Genomic DNA, 20,103 nt, shown 5'->3' with positions numbered 1-20,103 from the left:
TGTTGCGGGATGATTTTGTCAGATGCTCGTCCTTCGTCCCCCCATCCTTCGCTGATGAAGCAAATACAGCCCTGTGGTGTAATTCCTATTATTGACTATGTTTGCGCAGCTGCCAACATATCATTTGGTCTCTTTGTTCGGATTTCAAAATAGTCAATAATTACTGTTGTGTTTTCTTCAAATGCCTCTTTAAAATATGAAGGCATTGTTCTCAGGTCATTTCTCTCAGGCCAAAATAAAAATTCTTCAATCTTGAACAAAGAATCCCTAAAACTGTCTTAAAATTATTTGACGATGTTGTAGGACTGATTCCAAATCTATATACTACATAAAGCAGCGCAGCATGGCACCACCTTCCATGCAGCTGCTATTGCCATAGGCGACATGCCTGTTGGCGTTTAAATTGTCGCATTTTCTTGTATACAAGATGATGAAAAGATGATGGATTAACACTCAAACTTCAACAGAGATAACCACAAGTATAATGTTGTACCAAAGAGAAACTTTTGAGAACTAATGGGAAATTAATACACGACATAACCGTCGTTTCACAAATTCTTCTTTCACAACTTTTTTTCAAAACTGTTAAGAGATTGAACTTCTTCTTTAATCTTTGACATTATGTTCTCCATCCTCCATTTTTAAAGGGATTTGGCTGACAGCACATTGGAGTGCCCTATGTAAAATGTCAATAATCATTCGGTTATTTCAAACCTTGAATCGTCTTTCGAATATCATATCGAGGGTAGGTATCAGAAGCAACAGAAGTAGTAAAATTTGAGGATTTTTTGGTCTTGTGGTATTACAGAAACTCAATTATACAAAATTCCGACGTTTCGAGTTATTTAAACTCATCCTCAGGGCTCCTTAATAAATGATACATTTCAATAACAACACAAAAATGTAGAAATTTGTTCAACGAAAACAATTGGCTGTAGCACTAACATACGACCAAATATATGAATTATATTTACTGTAATAAGGATAAATTCAGATGCATACCACCCGACGATATGAATATCAACAAGTGTTACGGATCTGAATTGAACTAGCCAATTTGCCATCGTCAAGGCCCGAAATGGAGTACGCTCCACCGAAGAAAAGCAGATGCTGACCATGGTTTCGGCCTCATTTGGCCTCATCAGAGCAACATAGCATTTTTCTACGGTGAAGAATGTTTGGAATTGATGGAACTTTATTCAATAATGGCATGTTCTACTGGGTATTATACATTTACCCAGAGCGCCACCCAATATGAAACGGTGTCCGATTCAATCCCCTCCAGATAGAAACCAAGACGAAGACAATAGCATATGTCCCATATTTTCCCGTACTCCATTTGGGGCCTTGACGATGGCAAATTGGCTAGTTCAATTCAGATCGTAACACTTTTATTGATATTCATATCGTCGGGTGGTATGCATCTGAATTTATCCTTATTATTGTATTCATTGCCTCCCTGTTATTAGGCGTGATCATTCTTCATTATAAATACTTTATTTGAAGATTCATTGAACTTTCAATAGAGGAACAAATATAATCAAAAATAAAAAAAATAAATATACTTATATAATGTATATAAATACACATATATATCGTCTAGTAAATTTTCACTTCACAAAGTGAAAATTTACTAGACGATTAACATTCTGCGTTAATATCTGGTATCAAGAAAAAAAAACGAAATAATATGTAAACCCACAAAAACGACTTATTTGATGGATGCTTAATTTCGTATTCTTTGTATCGAAATTGGTAATGTTTAAGTTTTCGATATCACTTCTCCTATTGATTGAATTGCTGTCTTTTTTATTTCCAGCATTTCACAAAATGTTTTTTTCCTTATGTTGGTGTGAGTGTTATATAGTCACACCTTCAAAGTGCAATTTATTAAAAGCATGTTATTGTTTTTAACTCTAGTGGGATTATTAAGAGGGGTCTACACAGTTTCAGTAGTCAGTTCAAAAGGCGAAAAGATATATCTTACTTCAGAAACCACTAATGTATATGGGGTTTTCATCATAATTCAACTCAATCAGTTCGTCATATAGGAAAGCCAGACATATTTTCATTCGTCAAACGGAAAAAAAATGAGAAAATGTTTTCATTGAAGAACAAATGTTCATTCATGTTATTCACTTCCCGAGGTGAAATGATTTTTTCAATGAATTTTCACATGAAAAAATTCCTCGAAAAGTCACGCCAGTGGCTACAATTCGAAACTTACTGAAATTGAATAAAGACATTCGTAAAGTGCTGCCATCTTTTCGACGATAGTGGAAACTGTTGTAATATTCGCAACTTTTACTGATCGTTCAAGTGTTCTACCAAAACTCCACATTCTGGTAGTGTTTAGTTTTTCACCATGGGAAAGTCCCATGGTATAAACTTAACACAATCTCTCTTGTGTTCAGTTAATCTTGTTCTGAGATATCTGTTGAGCCCGTTTGTTACAGCCGAGAATTCTCTACCAAATTTTGGTAAGAAAACGGCAGAGATTATTTTGTATGCAACTGAACAGAGAATTTTACCGAAAGTGCGTATGTAACTGTAAAGAATTCACGGCGCATTAATTCTAGAGTAAATTCTTCAAGGCCGTTTGTAACAGCAGAGAATTCTCTGGAGAATTATCTACCAAATTTTGGTAAGAAAACGGCAGAGATTATTTTGTATGCAACTGAACAGTGAATTTGACCTAAAGTGCATATGTAAAGAAATAGTAAAACTTCCCCATAGAGATTCTAGCTATAGAGCTCCCCATATAGGGCTCCACTGTGAATGGCCAACCTAACAGGTTGAGGGAAAACGCTTAATTAGATTGCCAGAAGATGACGGTAATTTAAAAACAATTGGGTTCAGCGTTTTCATTTTGAGTGATTGGTCGAAGACATACTGATATTATTCTGGCCTTATGCCTAAACATACAATATAGGCTGAGTCTTCGACTTATTCATACATGTTAACAGTAGTTTCAGGAGTTCGAAAGAAATAAAAAAAATTCCAACATTTCTTTCGATTCGTCTCAGATAAAAAATATAGATATCGAGCAAGTTCGATTCGGATGATAACATTGGTTGATATTGAGATCAGCCAGTGTTATCTGTCTATGATAATAAATTTAAAACTTTATAAAATGAGGTGAGTACAATGAAAATTTTTGTTCTTCTTATTATTCAGTTTAATGCGAGTCATTCACAGAATAAACATCAACAATTAATAGAAATCGAGTAAATTTTCAAACTATGATAATTGCAAGAAATAAAATTTGTTGGTGCGCCCCTTTACGAACTGCTGGATAAGTTACGTCCAGTGGTGATCATAGAAACTAGAATCCAATAAACATTACCTCATATTGCCTCACATTCTCATTCGGAGGTTATTTTGTTTATCACTGTCAGAATTGAGATTGTGTCCTTCAGAAACTGCAAAAAAAATTATGTTACTTATATAGCTGTTTGAGCCCAAGGGGAAAAGTCACTATTTTCTCGAGAGTGACGGTTGATATTTTATTATTTTAAAAAAATACTGGGTTGGCCATGGAAATTTCACACTTTTCACACTGTATAGTACGAAAATGTGAGATTATGAAGACGCTGTCAAAACATTTTTGGGTTTTAAAACGGTGCCATTCTACATAAAAGTTTCAGTATATATGTATTTTCCGCAATGCGAATTTACTTCATGAAGTAAATGAATTCGAAAATCTATGATGAACGTAATTAACGTTTATACAAACTGATTAAAACTATTCCTATTCTAGTTATTTCCATGGAAAGGACAAGAAATCAGTTTTTAAATATATCCATTTTACCATGAAAGAAAATTAAGTTATTGACAAATAATGCAATTGCTTGAGAAGAATTAATGTTGATTACCTTATTTGGCTAAAGGTTGAATACATTACATCAGTTACTGAATTTAAAAAAAGTCACTATACAGATGAAAGGCATCTTATGCAGTGGTAAGAAACGGGTATCTCTCAGAAAAATTGATCAATAGTTAGAGAACAATGTTGAATCCTTCAACAAAAATCATTTTGCATTGATAAAAATAAATAAAGATCTTTATTCCAAAACAAATTCAAGTCGAACAAGAAGAGAAATTAAATATTGACAATAAAAACCATTTTTTACCCAGAAATTTCTTCTTGTTCAATAATGAATTGAAAATTTTCTTCTTGAAGAGTTTCAGTCTATCTATTTTCAGTTTGTTGAAAAATTTCGAGCATATCTGTACTCTGCTTGCCTCAGATTACATTATGGATTGTTTTTGGGAGAATTGGATGAAAATTTTCTTGTATAATAATTGATTTTTAGATTGCGATGTTGAGAAAACAGATCTTTGTGTTTTAATAAATAGTGTTGCAAAGCCATTCCTTTTGAAGAGTCTTCCACACGATTCTCTAAATAAACTTTCTTATTAAACTTTTTATTCTTATGGCTCTCTTCTGGAGAATGAACGACCTCAAAATTTCTTGTGCAAATTATTCCAGATCCATTAGTATAATTAAGTACTGAGAAAATACAAGTGTTCATTTTTCAAATTATAATTCCAAATTTGAAAGTCTTTTCTAAAAATAAAGTCATCAAATACCATGCACCACCTTTAAGAGTTAAAGGAAGCTTTAAAATTGAAGCGACTTTAGGTTTGATTATGAAACCGGCCGTAAAATTGGCAATAAGGGAAGCTTGAGGCTTAAAGTAACGTTAAATTTGATTATGAAATTGGACGTTAGAGTAATTTTTAGTAGGGTTTAATGAAGCTTCAAAATTAGAGCGACTTCAGATTTGATTATGAAACTGGCCGTTACTACTATAACGACCAACTTCATAATCAAACCGAAAGTCGCTTCAATTTCAAAGCTTCCTTTAACCCTACTAAAAATGACAGTTAAGGAAGCTTTAAGCATAGAGCTTGTCTCTGGCTTTAAGCTTAAAGTGACGTTTAATTCGATTATAAAACTGAACATAATTGATACTAAAGCTTTAAGCTTAAAGTGACGTTGAATTATAAAATTGGACTAAATAACTATTGGTTGCGTTCACAAACTTACTCTGAGTAAGCTTTGATTACTTGAAGCGTTCACAAACGTACTTTTAGTTCTTCAGAGTATGCTCTCTGAGCATGGCCATACTCATACTCTACTCTCGGAGTAAGTTTGTGAACGCAACCATTGTTATCAAAAAAATTAACCCTATTGGGTTCATTTTGATTTGCTGAATGATATTAAGTAATAATTGTGTATATCGAATATATCGGAAACAGATTGAATGACAGAAATAATCCTTCTCAGAAAAGGATTATGAAGAGAAGCGTTGTGGTCGCCTTCAATGCGAGCACAACGTTCTGCATTGCTATTCAAGATAAGGTTTGAGTTTTATTGATATAGTTATGACAGATCTTTTATAGTTATTGTTTTCTCCATGATTGAATTGCATAAGAGATGCATCGTTGTTGTATAATTTTTGCAAGTGTTTTTTGTTGATATTCTTATATTTAGTCGATAAGTTGTTTTTGGTCGATCAATATACATGAGAAGGAATTTATGAAAGACAACCCATGGCAGGCGTTCAACCAGAAGGAAGGTAATCATCAGGACATCATCAGTGGAATAACCTCTGAAGGGTGGTTAACCTTAGTTACCATGTGGCGATGACGATAGTGGACTATAATGCTGCTAAGCAACTGGGAATTACGCAATTGAAAAGTATCAAGAACTCGAAAAGTTTGCGTTGATTAATGAGAAAGTTCGGAAATTTTTCGAAAGAATAAGACTGACGTTAAACATACCATATGGACTTGTGTGTACGAGGGTACTCATAACTTAACTAGTGCCATATATGGAACGACGTCCAGCGGGCATAATGTGGTTCGACATTCATCACCCAGAGAAAGACGTAAAGATGATGGGTCAGCTCAGAGTGACAGGTTCTTTGAGAGATGCGAGTGGAGGGTACCAAGAAAAGAAATTAAAGAGACGACGGGACATAGATAGTCAACTACACACCTTTGCGATCAAGAAGAAATGGATTAAGCGCACCATATTGCTATTATATTCAACATTACTTAATGGAGAGTTTCACCAACAGGTCTATAAAACTCATGGGAGACGAATATGGGACCTCTCCCATACTTACTTACTCAAGTGCGAGCAAAATCCGACGTCGAAAGTACGATACCAAAAACATTAAAAGAACCTTCTCCAGGGTAACACCTAATTTAGCCATAGTTATACGTTATATCATACCGGACTGAGAGACATAGCCGGTAAACGATGAGTAATGTGCCGCGTCAACATGGTCGAACTGAGTGAGCGGGTTTCGTTAACCAGATTCTTTTGAGCTGATATGAACACTACACGGTAACTTTGGTTTATCACCTGAAGAGTTTTTTCATATGATTCCGAGGATTCAATGGTTGTGTGAGAATATTCGCGAGAGTGAGAAAGAATTCCGAAAAATGAACATAAAGAACTCCATGTTGGAGATAGTGAAATACTGAGTGATTGGGGAAAAGATGTGGGTAGAAACAGCTTTGATGACCATTGTTCGAATAATTTACTGTTTAGGTTTAGTTGGTTCATGATTGTTTTATTTCCATTTTATTATTATATTTAAACAGCTCAGAGATGCTATATGTAGATGATTTTAAGGACTACTATATGAGTAGTAGAAAGAATATACCACCTTAGTAGTTAAGAGCATTTGTTGGTTAAGTAATGAGAAAATAGTAGAATGTGAGAAAATGTGTTTTTTTTTTGAAAAACTTAATTTTGAGTAAAAGTAGGAGATGATGGACTTTGGATGAACATATATTAGTATTAGTAGGGAAAAGTTATGGCAACCGATGACAAAACTTTTCAAAAGGAGGAACAGAAAGTTCCAATTTTGTATTGATTTCTTTCTCTCGTTTTTGGGTTAAGAAAAAATGTGAATACCTATAGTCCAAAGTCCAGAAATCTCCTCCAAACTCATTGATTATTCTCATTGTTTGCTAGGTAGAACCATTGAGTATTAAACCCACCAAACATTCCTACAGATTGCTGTAAATGAATTGCAACTAACTCGAACCAGACTGATACGGCAGTTTGTAGTTCTGTTTTTAGCTGCTATGTACCGCCACTTTACGGCCCATAATTTCGGCTTCATTTTGTTTATGGAGGGTACCCTCCATAATTTTGTTGAACCGCGTTGTACCTCTAGGCATAAAGTAAGTCAAGTGTCAATCGGTGTGTTCTGTGCCTCTAGGTGGGTTTAATACTCAATGGTAGAACTGAACCTATGAGCTCATGTTAGCGTTTGGTTTTTGTCGATGAGACATTTTGTCTGTTTGATCCTTGCATGTGTTTTATGAAATTGAAGATTTAAGTTGGTCGTCATCGACCATGTACGTGTTTGTGAAAATGTTTGAATTTTTTCAATAAATTTAATTGTTATTTCCTCCAGGAGTTTCATTCGAACTTTTTTCCCAGAACAATATAGAATATAAAATCAAGGCATGTCCTTCGCACGACGTGCCAAATCCACATTTTGCCTTTTTAGAGGTTCTTCAATTTTTGTGTTTTAGCATCTTAAAAATAATATAATCAACCCTTGTCTACTGGAATGCCGCTTTCATTGATCAAGTAACGGGGTGTATTATTATATCGTTATACTCTGTCTTCTCTCATTTCCAATCACTTTCGGCATTTTTGTAATGTTAATCATCAATAATAAGAATTAATTCAGATGCATACCACCCGCTGATATGAATATAATGGATATCAAAAAGTGTTACAATCTGAATTGAAATAGCCAATTTGCCATTATCAGGGCTCCATTGAAGAAAAGCAGGTGCTGATCATATGGTTTCGGTCTCATTTGATCTCCTCAGAGCAACATAGCTTCTTCTCCGATGGAGAACGTTTGGAATTGATGAACCCTCACTGAGTACTATCCAGTAATACAGCGCACTACTGAGTATATAGTATATCAGCGGGTGGTATGCATCTGAATTAATTCTTATCATTGTATGCATTGCCTCATTGTTTAAGCGTGATCTTTTTCATTATTAGTCATCAATATTAGTTGGGTCAACGTAGTTTTGACTTTAACGAAATTTTATGAGTACCAACCTTACCTACTCCGTACTAGTAACAGATTCTGAGGAAAATTATTTCATGTCCAACCGAGTGCTTTTATGAAAGTGAATAGATCATATTCCCAAAATCAGACAGTGTCACCTGTTTATTCCTATAATTCAGTTATTAAAATACAAATCACAATGAGAAAATGGATAGTTCGTTTTATGTTTTTTCATTAATAAGTCTTTCATATGACTCACCCTGGATAGTAATGTGTAGGATACTTCTAATGCCATGGATCGGAAGATAATGGGTTCTCGACAGTTGATCAATATAATAAGATATAGTTTTTTATTCTGTATATTCCAATGAACCCAATGACAATTTACGAGCTGTAGATGCAACAAGTCGCACTAAAAACATATTATTATTCTAAACGCAGTAGTATGAAAATGCAACAAATGGAAAATATCAGACAGTAGACCTGCAAGAAATGAACAGAAATGAAAATATAATAAAAGGTAGTGAGAAAAACTATCACTGAAGATTTGTCAGTAATCAGAGAGATCTAAATTCAAGATTTTTGAAGGGATTCGTTTTGCACTGCTTGAGATCTGCAAGTTTCTAGTCCGAAGCATTTTTTTGCATTGACTAGCAATGGCTAGGCACTCTGTCACCAGGTGATCTGGAGTTTCATTCACCTCTCCATATACAGAATCTGCACTAATCAATATCTGCCCATTTCCATAAGGTGCTTCCTGAGGCGAAATTGCCCTATGAGGAATCAAGATTCCAGTAAGAAAGTGTAGCATATTCTTGCAAAGATTTAGATAATTCTCAGATCTCACAGTAAGTAATCACAAGGAACTTTTTGGACTGCTCCAGTCTCGGAAGATTACTCCAGAGTAAGTTTACGTTTCTTCCTTACTCTGAAACTCTTTCTTCTAGGTACATTTCCCGAGTGACCAGGAAGCCAGGTTAAACAGATCTTGTTATTCGCCTCCCCTTTCAATATTGAATTTTTCATTTTATGGAATACTCGATGTTTTGAATTTCTCAATCATCAACTCGAATGAAAAAATAGCATAATCAAAATATTTACCTCATTTGCTAATGTTTGCCCGAGGTAACAGAAGGTGTATATGAAGAATATAAGGACGACGATTATCAGAGAAGCTTTGATTATAGCCTTGAAACTATTTTCCTGTTGAATGAAACATCATATTATTTTATAAAAAAAACTGATATAGAATTAAGAGGGAATTACAACCCATTCAAATCTAAATGAATTTTCGTAGAAATTAGTTCTCTTTTCTTTAATACATTATAAATATTACGGCTATAGATAGGTGTTAACATAAACATAAGATTAGCCGGTTAAATAAACTTAGTTCAGCTTCGGGTATTTGCTAATGTTAGTTTCTTCTTTCTTTAGCCGGCTAAACTTAAGTATAACCACAGCGCATCGGCTAAAAATGTAGAAAGTGATAGAAAAAAAGAGAAGTTTTAGCGGCAAGGCTTGAGTGCCGCAAATTTTCGGCAATTAAAAAAATTTAAAGAAATAGAAATATAATCAAAACTATTAATGCTAGGCATTTTTTGTATGAATTTCACATATTTTCAATAGCAGAAAAGCATTCTGTTGAGCAGTTGATAAATTGAGAATGAACATAATAATATGTTTGTTTCTACTGTGTCTCAGCGTATTTCATTAGAGAATCTAAACATCTAAACGCCCGATGACAAAATTCGAGACATCGAGACGAACATGCTGTTTAGATTATGAGGAAAAACTGTAGATTTAATGGTTATCTTTCATCTTGTTCTAATTTATAATTTGAATTGAATGAGCAAAAGAAGATAATGAAAACAAAAATGGTGCCGCGAACTTCTTCATCAAAATACCAGAAGTCAAAGTGTTGAGAAATATAAGTAGCAATATCCAATCTTGTTTGTAGCTAACCGGACAATTTCGTTGATAAGCTTTACGATGACTGCACTTGAATCCTCCGGGATGATTCATCAAGATAGGCAGTATTTTGGAAACCGTATGTTCAATGACTTGGTGAAAAATATTTAACAAAATTAGCTAGAAAAAGTGTTTTCAACTATTTTTATTTTTATAGTACTTTTTTTGTTTTTTTGCAAAAGTATTCAGGTTGGAAAGAAATTGAAACATTATAAAAAGTATCGTTGCTTATTCGTAGAAAATTTTTCCATAAACGCAAAATATTGTGTGGTAGGGAAAGTAGGGGAGACTAGGGAGCATTGATACATGGGGAGGCTTGATACAGGCTTATATCCGCGATCTGTAGCCGTTTTCAAAAGTTTTATACTAGTGAACACTATTCTTTGGCAGAGGGCATTGCGTGACGTTAATATGTAAGGCTTACAGTAGTTTGTTTGTGAAATATTCAACGAAGAGTGTTTCGAGGTGAGAAATTGTAAGTTTTTACTCAAGTTACCTAAGGGTTTTATGATCATGCATTAATTCTTCGGCATAAACAAACATTTCACTGGGAAATATGCATAAAACTACTCAATTTACAGTTTTATTATAAGTATAAGATGAAAACATAAATCCCTCTAAAAATTGCTTTCGGGGAGGTTTGAGACATTTGTCGTGGGGAGGCCTGATACATGAATCATCTTCAAAAAAATATTCCGTAGCTAGTTAGATAGGCCTACATGAAGGCGTTTTCACCATCCAACATATCAAAGGGATTTTTAACAACTGGAATTTATCCGTACAATCCCCATGTATTTAACGAGGTCGACTTTTCTTGTGCGGAAGTGACTAACTGACCATTTCATGATTTTTCTACACCTATGGGACCAAAGCAAGCCAGTATCATTGCTGACCTACCTACTGAGCTTAATAATCCTCTCGATTACTCTCCCAGTACATCGTATCAATCCTCCCATATGTGGGGAGGCTTGAGACAGTTTGCATGTTTTTGTGTTCAACGTTCTGTATAGAATAAGATGGTTATGTTTTGAGACTTCTATATTTATTTTGTTGAACGATTAATTGAAGAATCATATAATATAAGAAAAGTCCTGTTTCTTCATATAATTCAGTTTCCAGAATAAAAATTCCAAAAAACGTATCAACCCTCCCCAGTCTCCCCTATACTTTTTTTCACAGAAAAAATACTCAATATCTAATATTTCATTTCCTTGTGAGGTCATATTCAGGTTTTTCACAGGACAATTGACTATACACGTTTTTATTGTCCTGTGGAAAACTGTATCTGATCTAACTTCTGTATGTGAATAAATTTTGAATAAACTTGGGCTCCATTTGAGAAGTATTAATGTCCTAAACAGATAAAAATGACTCATTAAATGTTGAATTGAAAACGCATGGGTGTTATGTAACAAAACTTCAATACAATTGTAACGTTTATTGTTTTTATAAATTTTATTCATATATTTTTTTTTTCATAAAATGTTTGAGTCGACAATGGAATTGTGAAGCACCCTTTCTCATTTTGATTTCCGGCTGACTCGTATTCTTGTTCAATTCTTCTCGGTCCAATATTGAATATATTTCCATTTTCCGCCCCTCAAGTATAGGCAGTCAACAAAACCTCTCTTATCCGTTTTCACCAAACAAAAAACTTGACCCATATTCCATCTGCGTAAAACTAATGAAGTGAATTTAATTCTAAGATAGTATTTATCGAGTATAGAAGATATCAACTGTTTCCGATTAAGATTTTCTCTTCGACCTGCTGTGATGGATAATTTGGAAAATTGTTGAATCAATTGGATTTTGCTGATTTATTTCATATTTTTTTGAAATCAAGTAAAATCTCCGTCTTCCACGGGATAAATCGACATACTTCGATAGAAAACTCTAGAAAAGCTGCTTTCCATTTTAGGTAACGAATAATTCATTATTTTTCATTTGCCTTCATTAGAGTTTATTGCAGGCTTCTTTTGATAAGCATACAATTTGGCGTATTGGTTTGTGCAAACTGTTTCCTGAGACCTATAGGCACCCCCATACGAGGTGTTAGAACAACTTTTCTGGCTGGAAGCGGGAAGAAGTCAATCTACCTAATCATCTGCGGGATCTCTTTCTCTGGATGAGTACCATCTTTCACTTTCCTTATATCAATGCTTCCCTTAGGCTTGGCATGTTTCCGCATTTATGGAAGAAAACTTTCATTGTTCCTATTTTCAAATCTGGCAACAAGCACGATGTGTCTAATTACAGGGGAATATGCTTTCCATCTGCTATTCCAAAAGTTTTTGACAAACTCGTCTGCTCTCGTTTGACCTGGCACTGTAATAATTTAATCATCGGGGAACAACATGGCTTTTGCAGAGGAAAGTCGACTTCGACCAATCTGTTGGTGTTTCTTGATAAAGTAAGTTCATCAATGGAAAATCTCTGTCGTGTAGATGCAGTATACACCGATTTTTGCAAGGCCTTCGACAGGGTAAATCATAGCATTCTGCTGATGAAGTTACGTAAGATGGGATTCGATGGTCCCCTGTTGAATTGGCTAGAGAGTTGTTTGCGAGGACGCTCCTTCTCTGTGCGTTACCGTGGTTGTTATTCAGAATCGAGTGGCGTTCCCTCGGGTGTTCCTCAAGGCTCCCACTTGGGTCCACTTCTTTTTATTTTGTTCATTAACGATGTATCCTCTGTTTTTCTTTATAATTTTTTTCTCTTGTTTGCCGATGACCTGAAGATATTCAAATCTATTTCTTGTTTCGAAGATGTTTTGCGTTTGCGAGCAGATTTGCTTAGATTTTCTGATTGGTGCGAGCTCAATAGATTGGAACTGAACTTGTCAAAATGTAATGTGATCACTTTTTCTCGAGGGAGCGAGCCTTCTTTTAGCTATTCTCTTTGTGGTGTCACCCTCCAAAGGGTTCACGTGGTCAAGGATCTGGGTGTGGTGCTTGATTCGCGCTTATTCTTCGATGCACATGTTACCTATGTCAAGAAAAGAGCGTTGAAGTTGTTAGGGTTTGTTCAGAGGAATAGTAGAGAGTTCTCCATTGAGATATTCAGATATCTTTATTGCTCTCTCGTTAGGACCATCCTTGAGTATGCCTCGGTTGTATGGAGCCCTTCATATAGTACTCGCATCCGAATGGTCGAAGGTGTTCAAAATAGATTTCTCCGTCTGGTGGCTTATAGGTTGAGAATTCCAAGCGTCTCCGTTAACTATGAGTTTGTCAGAACTAGTTTGAGTCTGCGATCTCTCAGCGACAGAAGGACACTTCTCGATCTTGTGTTCCTTTACAGGCTCTTGAATGGCTATATAAATTGCCCTGAGCTGCTGAGCCTGATCAGTTTCAATGCACCTTCGAGGACGTCTCGTGTAGTCTTGTATTTTTATCCTGATCTTGTCCGTACCAACTACCGCAAGCATTTTTATATTAATAGATGTTTAACACGCTGTAACAGTATGTCACCTACTCTTCAGTTTTTTGGTTTATCATTATCGTTGTTTAAGGTGTTAGTTTTGAGTTTGTTGTAGAGTTTAAATTTTATTGTATGCAGTTTGTTTTATTTTTCTTTATATTATTATGTATCAAATGGGTTGTACCGTTCATAAATTATGCGAAGCATAATGAATAAATAAATAAATAAATAAATAAATAATTTCACAATCTGAACTATTTTTTTGTACATTTTTGCTAAAATAATCATATTGGACCATATATTTATTGATTGGGAAATCTGAATATTCATATAGTTATTTTTCTTCTCTTGACATAATTATAATACACCTTTCTATAATTTCGAACACTTTTTGAAAATATTTTGATCACTGTGAAGATAATTGTACAGGGTGAGCAAATTTCGATGTTTTAGCACTACAGCTTTTAAACCAGAGGAGATAGACAAAATCTGATACCCCATTCTCGTTCTCTTTTTCTGAGAAACTTACAATAGTAGTAGTGATTTTTGTCCACTTTCTTTTGTTTTCGAGTTATAAGCAAAAATTGGAAAAATGGCGATATCGAAATAAATTTATATCTCCGTTAATACTGATGATAGAGCTCTGAAATTGAAACATTATACAGGCACTTTTTTACGTCGAATCCAGTGGCGTGCTCGTCTCTTTAGTAGGATTCTTAATTACGAAGCTATGACCCAAAGTTATGTTTTTTTAAATGGGAACACTAGTTTTCTGTGCAATTTTTTGAAAGCTCAATTTTTACTGATTGCAAAAATATATAACATCATATGGTTTGTATCAATATAAATAATGGAAAACGGTCAAAAACACTTTTTCTCAATATTTCTATGGTTTCAACTTCTGACGAGCATAGAAAAATAGAGTTTCCTATAACAAAAGCAGTCTCCTTCTGGCAATGTCATTCTTTCTATGCTTTTTAACAATTTTCACAAAATTTGAATCAAGATATATTTCATAAATTTTCATAATACTGAAAGGACTTATAGAAAGAGACACTGGTAATCATACGATGCTATATTTTTCTATGCTCATCAAAAGTTGAAACCATAGAAATATTGAGAAGAAAGGTTTTTGACAATTTTTTATTATTTATATTGATACAAACCATATGATGTTATATATCTTTGGAATCAGTAAAACTTAAGCTTTCAAAAAATTGCACAGAAAACTAGTGTTCCCATTTAAAAAAAAACATAACTTTGGGTCATAGCTTCGTAATTAAAAATCCTGCTAAAAAGGCGAGCATGCCACTGGATTCTACGTTAAAAAGTGCCTGTATAATGTTTCAATTTCAGAGCTCTATCATCAGTATTAACGGAGATATAAATTTATTTCGATATCGCCATTTTTCCACTTTTTGCTTATAACTCGAAAACAAAAGAAAGTGGCCAAAAATGACTACTACTATTGTTAGTTTCTCAGAAAAAGAGAACGAGAATGGGGTATCAGATTTTGTGTATCTCCTATGGTTCAAAAACTGTAGTGCTAAAACATCGAAATTTGCCCACCCTGTACATGAACGCCGGCATTCATATATTCCATCCATTCACTTGTGGTGCACCTAATTAAAACTCATTCATAGATATATCTGAATTCAATTTCAAAATCATAACACTTTTCTCTTCAAAATCTTTCATTAAATTTGGTAGTTTTGGGAATTATAATAGAAAAGTAGGAATTGTTAATTTTATATTAATTTTTTTTATTAAAACTATCTGGCGCCTCCCCTATTTTTGTTTGAGTTGATTATTTCAGACCATCGTGAAAAACTAAAGAAATCCACCCCTTCTTCACTAGAGCTAAGACGCGAGCACCATACCCTCATTTTGTGTTACGATTTGAGTTCATTTCTCTTGAGCAGAAAAAAAACGTTACACAACAACGATGCTATTTTGCATATTTCAATTCTAAAAATTGAACCATCCGACCACTCGAAAAACATCACCCCTTCGCGTGTCCATCGAATACATTATTAGCCGTTCCGTTTTGGATAATGTGCTCATTAGCCGGCTAAAGTAGAAATTCCCTGACGCAGATGAATACTTTATCGAACTTTAGCCGGTTCTCGAATATAAACTTAGGTTTAGCTGGCTAATCTTAAGTTTATGCTCACACCTATCTTTAGCCGTAACATAAATAATAAATATTTCCATTGAATACACTAACAATTTTGCAGTAAGAGCACCTGAAAATAAACATGAATAATGTTTACACTTACCATAGTTACACAGAAATAGAACAATGCTGCAAATATAACTCCGATATTATATGCACCAAAAATGGAAAGTTTCATATGTTTTCTTGTCAGAGAGGCATACCTGAAATATATCCTAGTTCTGTAGTGAAATCAGCATTGAAATTTTCATTTAATTGATCATTCGTTTATTAAGTTGCATGAAGTACGTACTTGACTCGATAAGTTTAAATACAGGATGTTGCATAAACATTAAGTGCAAATTCGGGATATTTTTCTCTGAGTTATTTGGAGCCGAAGAAATCCCTCAGGCCTTTGTCCGGAAAAAGCCTACAGAAAATATCCCACTCAGAGATAAATATCCTGAAGGTTAATATTTTCTGTAACCTTTAATTCTGGAACTTTCTAACGTTGTTTGATTTGGATGTGCTTTTATATGATGAATTTTATGATTGATGATAGATGTTACTTTTAATTTATGTTTAACTCTTCTTTGGAAAACTCAAATTTATAGAGGTAATTATTATACTATTGTTGTGTATATGTGTGTAGTCATTCTTACTGTTTTCAGGCATTCCCTGAGGAAGAGGAATAGAAAAAAATGCAATGTAACGTATTCGGGGACAAAGCTGATGTGCCAAAGCATTGTGCTGAGTACTTGTGAAAGTCGTTTTGTGCTCCCGATCATTCTTCAAAACCAATTTTTAGTGCTCAGTCATTCGAGCACTATTTGGGGATTACTAAGCACTAAGCATCCTATCGTGCTTTTCAAAAATGCAAGATCATTAATTTGACCGCTGCTAGAGTAGAGGCTTTGTTAAGAAAGCTGTGAGGCTTGTCTCAAAATAATATAAAATAGCTAGGCATACTAATGTTGTGAACAACTGGTTCAACTTTTGATTTCAAGAAAATTGCCACAAATATTTCATATCCTCTATTTAACCGATAAAAAATTTCTTTACGGGGAATTCGAGATCTGTACTCTCCAGAACATGAGGAGCTCTTTCGATTTTCGCAAGCTTTGTAAACTGAACAAAGTCAAGAGTTGTTGAAATCTCGAAATGCTGAGCCACTTAGTGAAAGTAAAGGCAGAAGCATTAATCAAGCTTCCAGTTACACATAATATTAAATGAATAATGACTACAATAACTTACTCTAAAACAGTACTATGCTGTCGAGCACACATCTTCAGTGTCAATTCTACCTTTTTTTGATAATCTTCCTTCTTGGTTCGAGTGTTCCTTAGTGAATAATCAGCGTCCATCAATTGCAGTTTTTTTCTTATGATCATAATTCCATAAATCATATCCCCGAATACAACGTTACATGCAAAATTTGGTATATATATTATGTGGGCAAGGAACATTTTTGCGAAAATCGTCAAAAACCTCAGTGTTGCTGCAAATTTGGTATATTGCTCCCAATTATCGAATAAATACAACAAATTGTAAATTTCCCTGAAATCGCCGCTAACGGGAACGCAGGTGAACGCAACGATTTGGCAGATTAAAGCGGCGGCTATTCTCAGGTACCTCCAGAACCTGATATTCCTCTCGATTTTCGACGAAGTTTCGGCATCAGCTCCTGCACATGTTATTAATTTCTCTCGAAACTCCAATATTTCTTTATGGACATCCAATACTCCAAGCGAATTCACCAACGATAAGGAACTCTATAATGAAATAAAACATAAGTATACAGGGTAAGAACTATTTAGAGGGGGACTATAGGGATATCGAAAACCGTTAGAAATACAGGGTGTCTTGAATTACAAAAGAGTTGCACATTATTCAAGGATGAAATGTTCCAAAATATCTCTGATGGTTCCTGGATATCTCGAAAAAACTGAAAATCAAGATTCTTTTTTTCTTTATAACTCATTTGTTTTCAGAGATACGTACACGAAATTTGGTTTGTAGTCATAATGCTATATATGGCGATTATGCTGGTCTACCACTTTTTGTAATTTAAACCGTCCTGTATTTTCAACGGTTTTCGATATTCCTGTAGTCCCCTCCTAAATAGTTCTATCCCTGTATATTACAATTATCACAATACATATGAAATTTCACTTTTAATAGATAGTCACAATGTTTGGCGTAATTATTCTTTATTAACGTTTTCCTCCATATTTGTAGACTTTCAGAAATGAATTAAGAGAACTAGAATAAAGGCATCTTGATTACATTTCCAAGGTGCGAACCGACAGCGAGAAAAATCTCTGGAGATTTTTGTATCATCAGAATTTTCCGAGAAATTTTCACTCAGATGTGTTTCCACAGTACGCGATATAGCTATTTTAGTGAAACACTCGAGTTATGAGAATGAGCTGTTTCCACATCATTACGCATTGCTTCGATAGAATGAAGCATTTATTCTGTCTGTCGATTTTGAAGAAGTCAACTAAAAACGCTAGAAGAAAGGTTGCTCTCGCTAAATAATTTTTTTAAGCTGAAAAGGTCCCACAAAATTGGGGTAAGAGTTTGGATTAGAAGGCGAGAGTTAATTCATTCAGTTGAATTGATTGCATGGTTCTGCTTCTCGTCCATTTTAGAGAATTCGTTAACACTTTCTTTACGCCTGAGGAACTCATTATCGAAATTTACAATACAAAACAGACGCTCTACCATTACAATCACAAAGTTTGCAGTAAAATCTTTTCTCGATAGCAGATTTTGGTATGCATTTTTTCTTCATTGATGAAAAGGATGAGGGGAAACTCATAAATCGGATACTTACATACACTACCAACATATGAAGAAAGCCGTTTTTTATGAATAGTTTGAAATTCCAATGCGACATGAAATAGTAGATACTCGATCCAATTGCGAGGAAGCAATAAACAACTGTGGCTCTAGATACATTTCCCAATATTGGAACTTCCACATGATGTGTCAGATATGGAAATCTCTCGTGCATTGCAGCACCTGGAAAATAATTAATTAAACACAGTTTATTCTGGTAATAATCTGAACCGACATATCCATCAGATGTTTCAGAAATCTAGTAAAAAAACTCAGCGATTTGATTATATTTTCAGAGGTAGAAAAATAAGATAGTAAGTATATCACTACTTGGCATAGACCTCTCAGAGGTGTCAGACGACAATTTAAAACATGAATTTTCATAGGATGAAGAAATTTGGACTAACAAGAAGATTTTCAGAATTACTCACTGCAATCTGTACCCAAAGTAAGACAAAATTGACCATTGTTAAAAATTGATCGAAGCCCCCTCCGACTTTTCTCTTGCCGGCGCTCCTAACCAGCTCCGGTGGCCACGCATAGTTCCCCAATTCTGCGGTGCTCGAATTGACCAAAGCAGCAGCCCCACTGTCAGTGTTTTCAGAAGCGAAAAACTACGCATTTTCTTATTCATTCTCTTTGTTCACATTGATGAAATATCGTCTCATTATGTTAATCTCGATTTCTTTGTAAAACTTCTCTAACAGTTCACCTCATTCAAGTTATTCTTTTTCTAGTCTTCTCATTCATTTCTGGTGCTAAATTGTTGTACTCAAAAGTCTTCTCAAAATTATTAATTAATCCTTTTCCATGTCTTTTTCATGATTTATTTATGAATGAAATGTGTCTACGTACGAGATTATGAAAAACCTACAAACAAATGTTGATGATTCTTATTTGCTCATTTTACATATTTTCTCGAGCCTCCTCAATCATGAATATTTTATTATATCTTACACCCCAACTATATTTTCAGACCTCTCTAGATTTTCTCAAATGGAAATCGGTATGTAGCGCCAGAATTGAATTCTTCCCACGTCTTCTCATTGATAATGAATACTGATTTATTGTCTTCTCATGATCACTTCTTTTATTTGAATCAGTTTATTTGATTTTTCAAGACTACTTTGATGTTCACCTCTTACGTATATATAACTAATTACTGTTGTCGAGTTTCAGATGAATGAATCACCACAGGGTGGACCCTGGTTATAGTAGTTTTCCTTCAGAACACGATGTTAACTTGGTTCAACGGTCAGTGCTAAGCCATAAACTGGTTGATAGTCTCTCGTCCTTGGCTGCACCCCTGGAAGGCCTGCTCTGTTAATCGTGCACACTCAATTGGTATGATCTACTCATTGTAATTTTTACTCTCCTTGATACAATTTCATATTCATTCATCTTGTTAGTTTTCAGCCTTCTGCACTTCTCGAAACCAACGATTAGTGGTTTCCATTATCAGTACTATAGAATTGTCTAATTTATCAATTGTATCTTCTATTTTTCTGATGGACGTTCTAATAGTGCTTAGTTGTAAGCAGTCCGTCTGTGTAAATGTTGTATTCTTTGATAAACTTTTGCACTCTGCAAGCCCAACGTTATGTTAATTAATTGTTATATTCTTGCTTTTATCATATTAATTTTAATATTCTT

At 34.5% G+C, this 20,103-nt stretch overlaps 1 protein-coding gene across 1 annotated transcript; it reads right to left on the bottom strand.

Moving 5' to 3' along the window:
• Positions 1-1,626: 1,626 nt before the first annotated feature.
• On the bottom strand, positions 1,627-18,724 carry LOC123313732. The gene is made up of 6 exons (XM_044898720.1): positions 18,446-18,724; positions 16,861-17,378; positions 15,731-15,830; positions 9,165-9,266; positions 8,323-8,475; positions 1,627-3,422 (listed from the first exon to the last, which is right to left on the bottom strand). Exons 1-6 carry the CDS (start codon positions 18,623-18,625, stop codon positions 3,366-3,368), a joined length of 1,110 nt encoding a protein of 369 aa, XP_044754655.1. The 5' UTR covers positions 18,626-18,724; the 3' UTR covers positions 1,627-3,365.
• Between the last annotated feature and the right edge of the window lie 1,379 nt (positions 18,725-20,103).

The sequence above is a fragment of the Coccinella septempunctata genome, chromosome 5 (genome assembly GCF_907165205.1).
Source record: "Coccinella septempunctata chromosome 5, icCocSept1.1, whole genome shotgun sequence".
NCBI lineage: Eukaryota > Metazoa > Arthropoda > Insecta > Coleoptera > Coccinellidae > Coccinella > Coccinella septempunctata.
Note: the sequence above shows the minus strand (reverse complement) of the source record. Positions and strands in the feature narration are given on the sequence as shown.

Bases quoted from the DNA above. Each gene is read 5' to 3' on its own strand.
- LOC123313732 (XM_044898720.1), bottom strand. From the start codon at position 18,625: ATGCACGAGAGATTTCCATATCTGACACATCATGTGGAAGTTCCAATA. The intron at 9,267-15,730 runs GTAAGTGTAAAC...TTCATTCAACAG, and splicing joins TCTATTTCTGTGTAACTATG to GAAAATAGTTTCAAGGCTAT. The intron at 8,476-9,164 runs GTAAATATTTTG...ATATGTTTTTAG, and splicing joins GGCAAACATTAGCAAATGAG to TGCGACTTGTTGCATCTACA.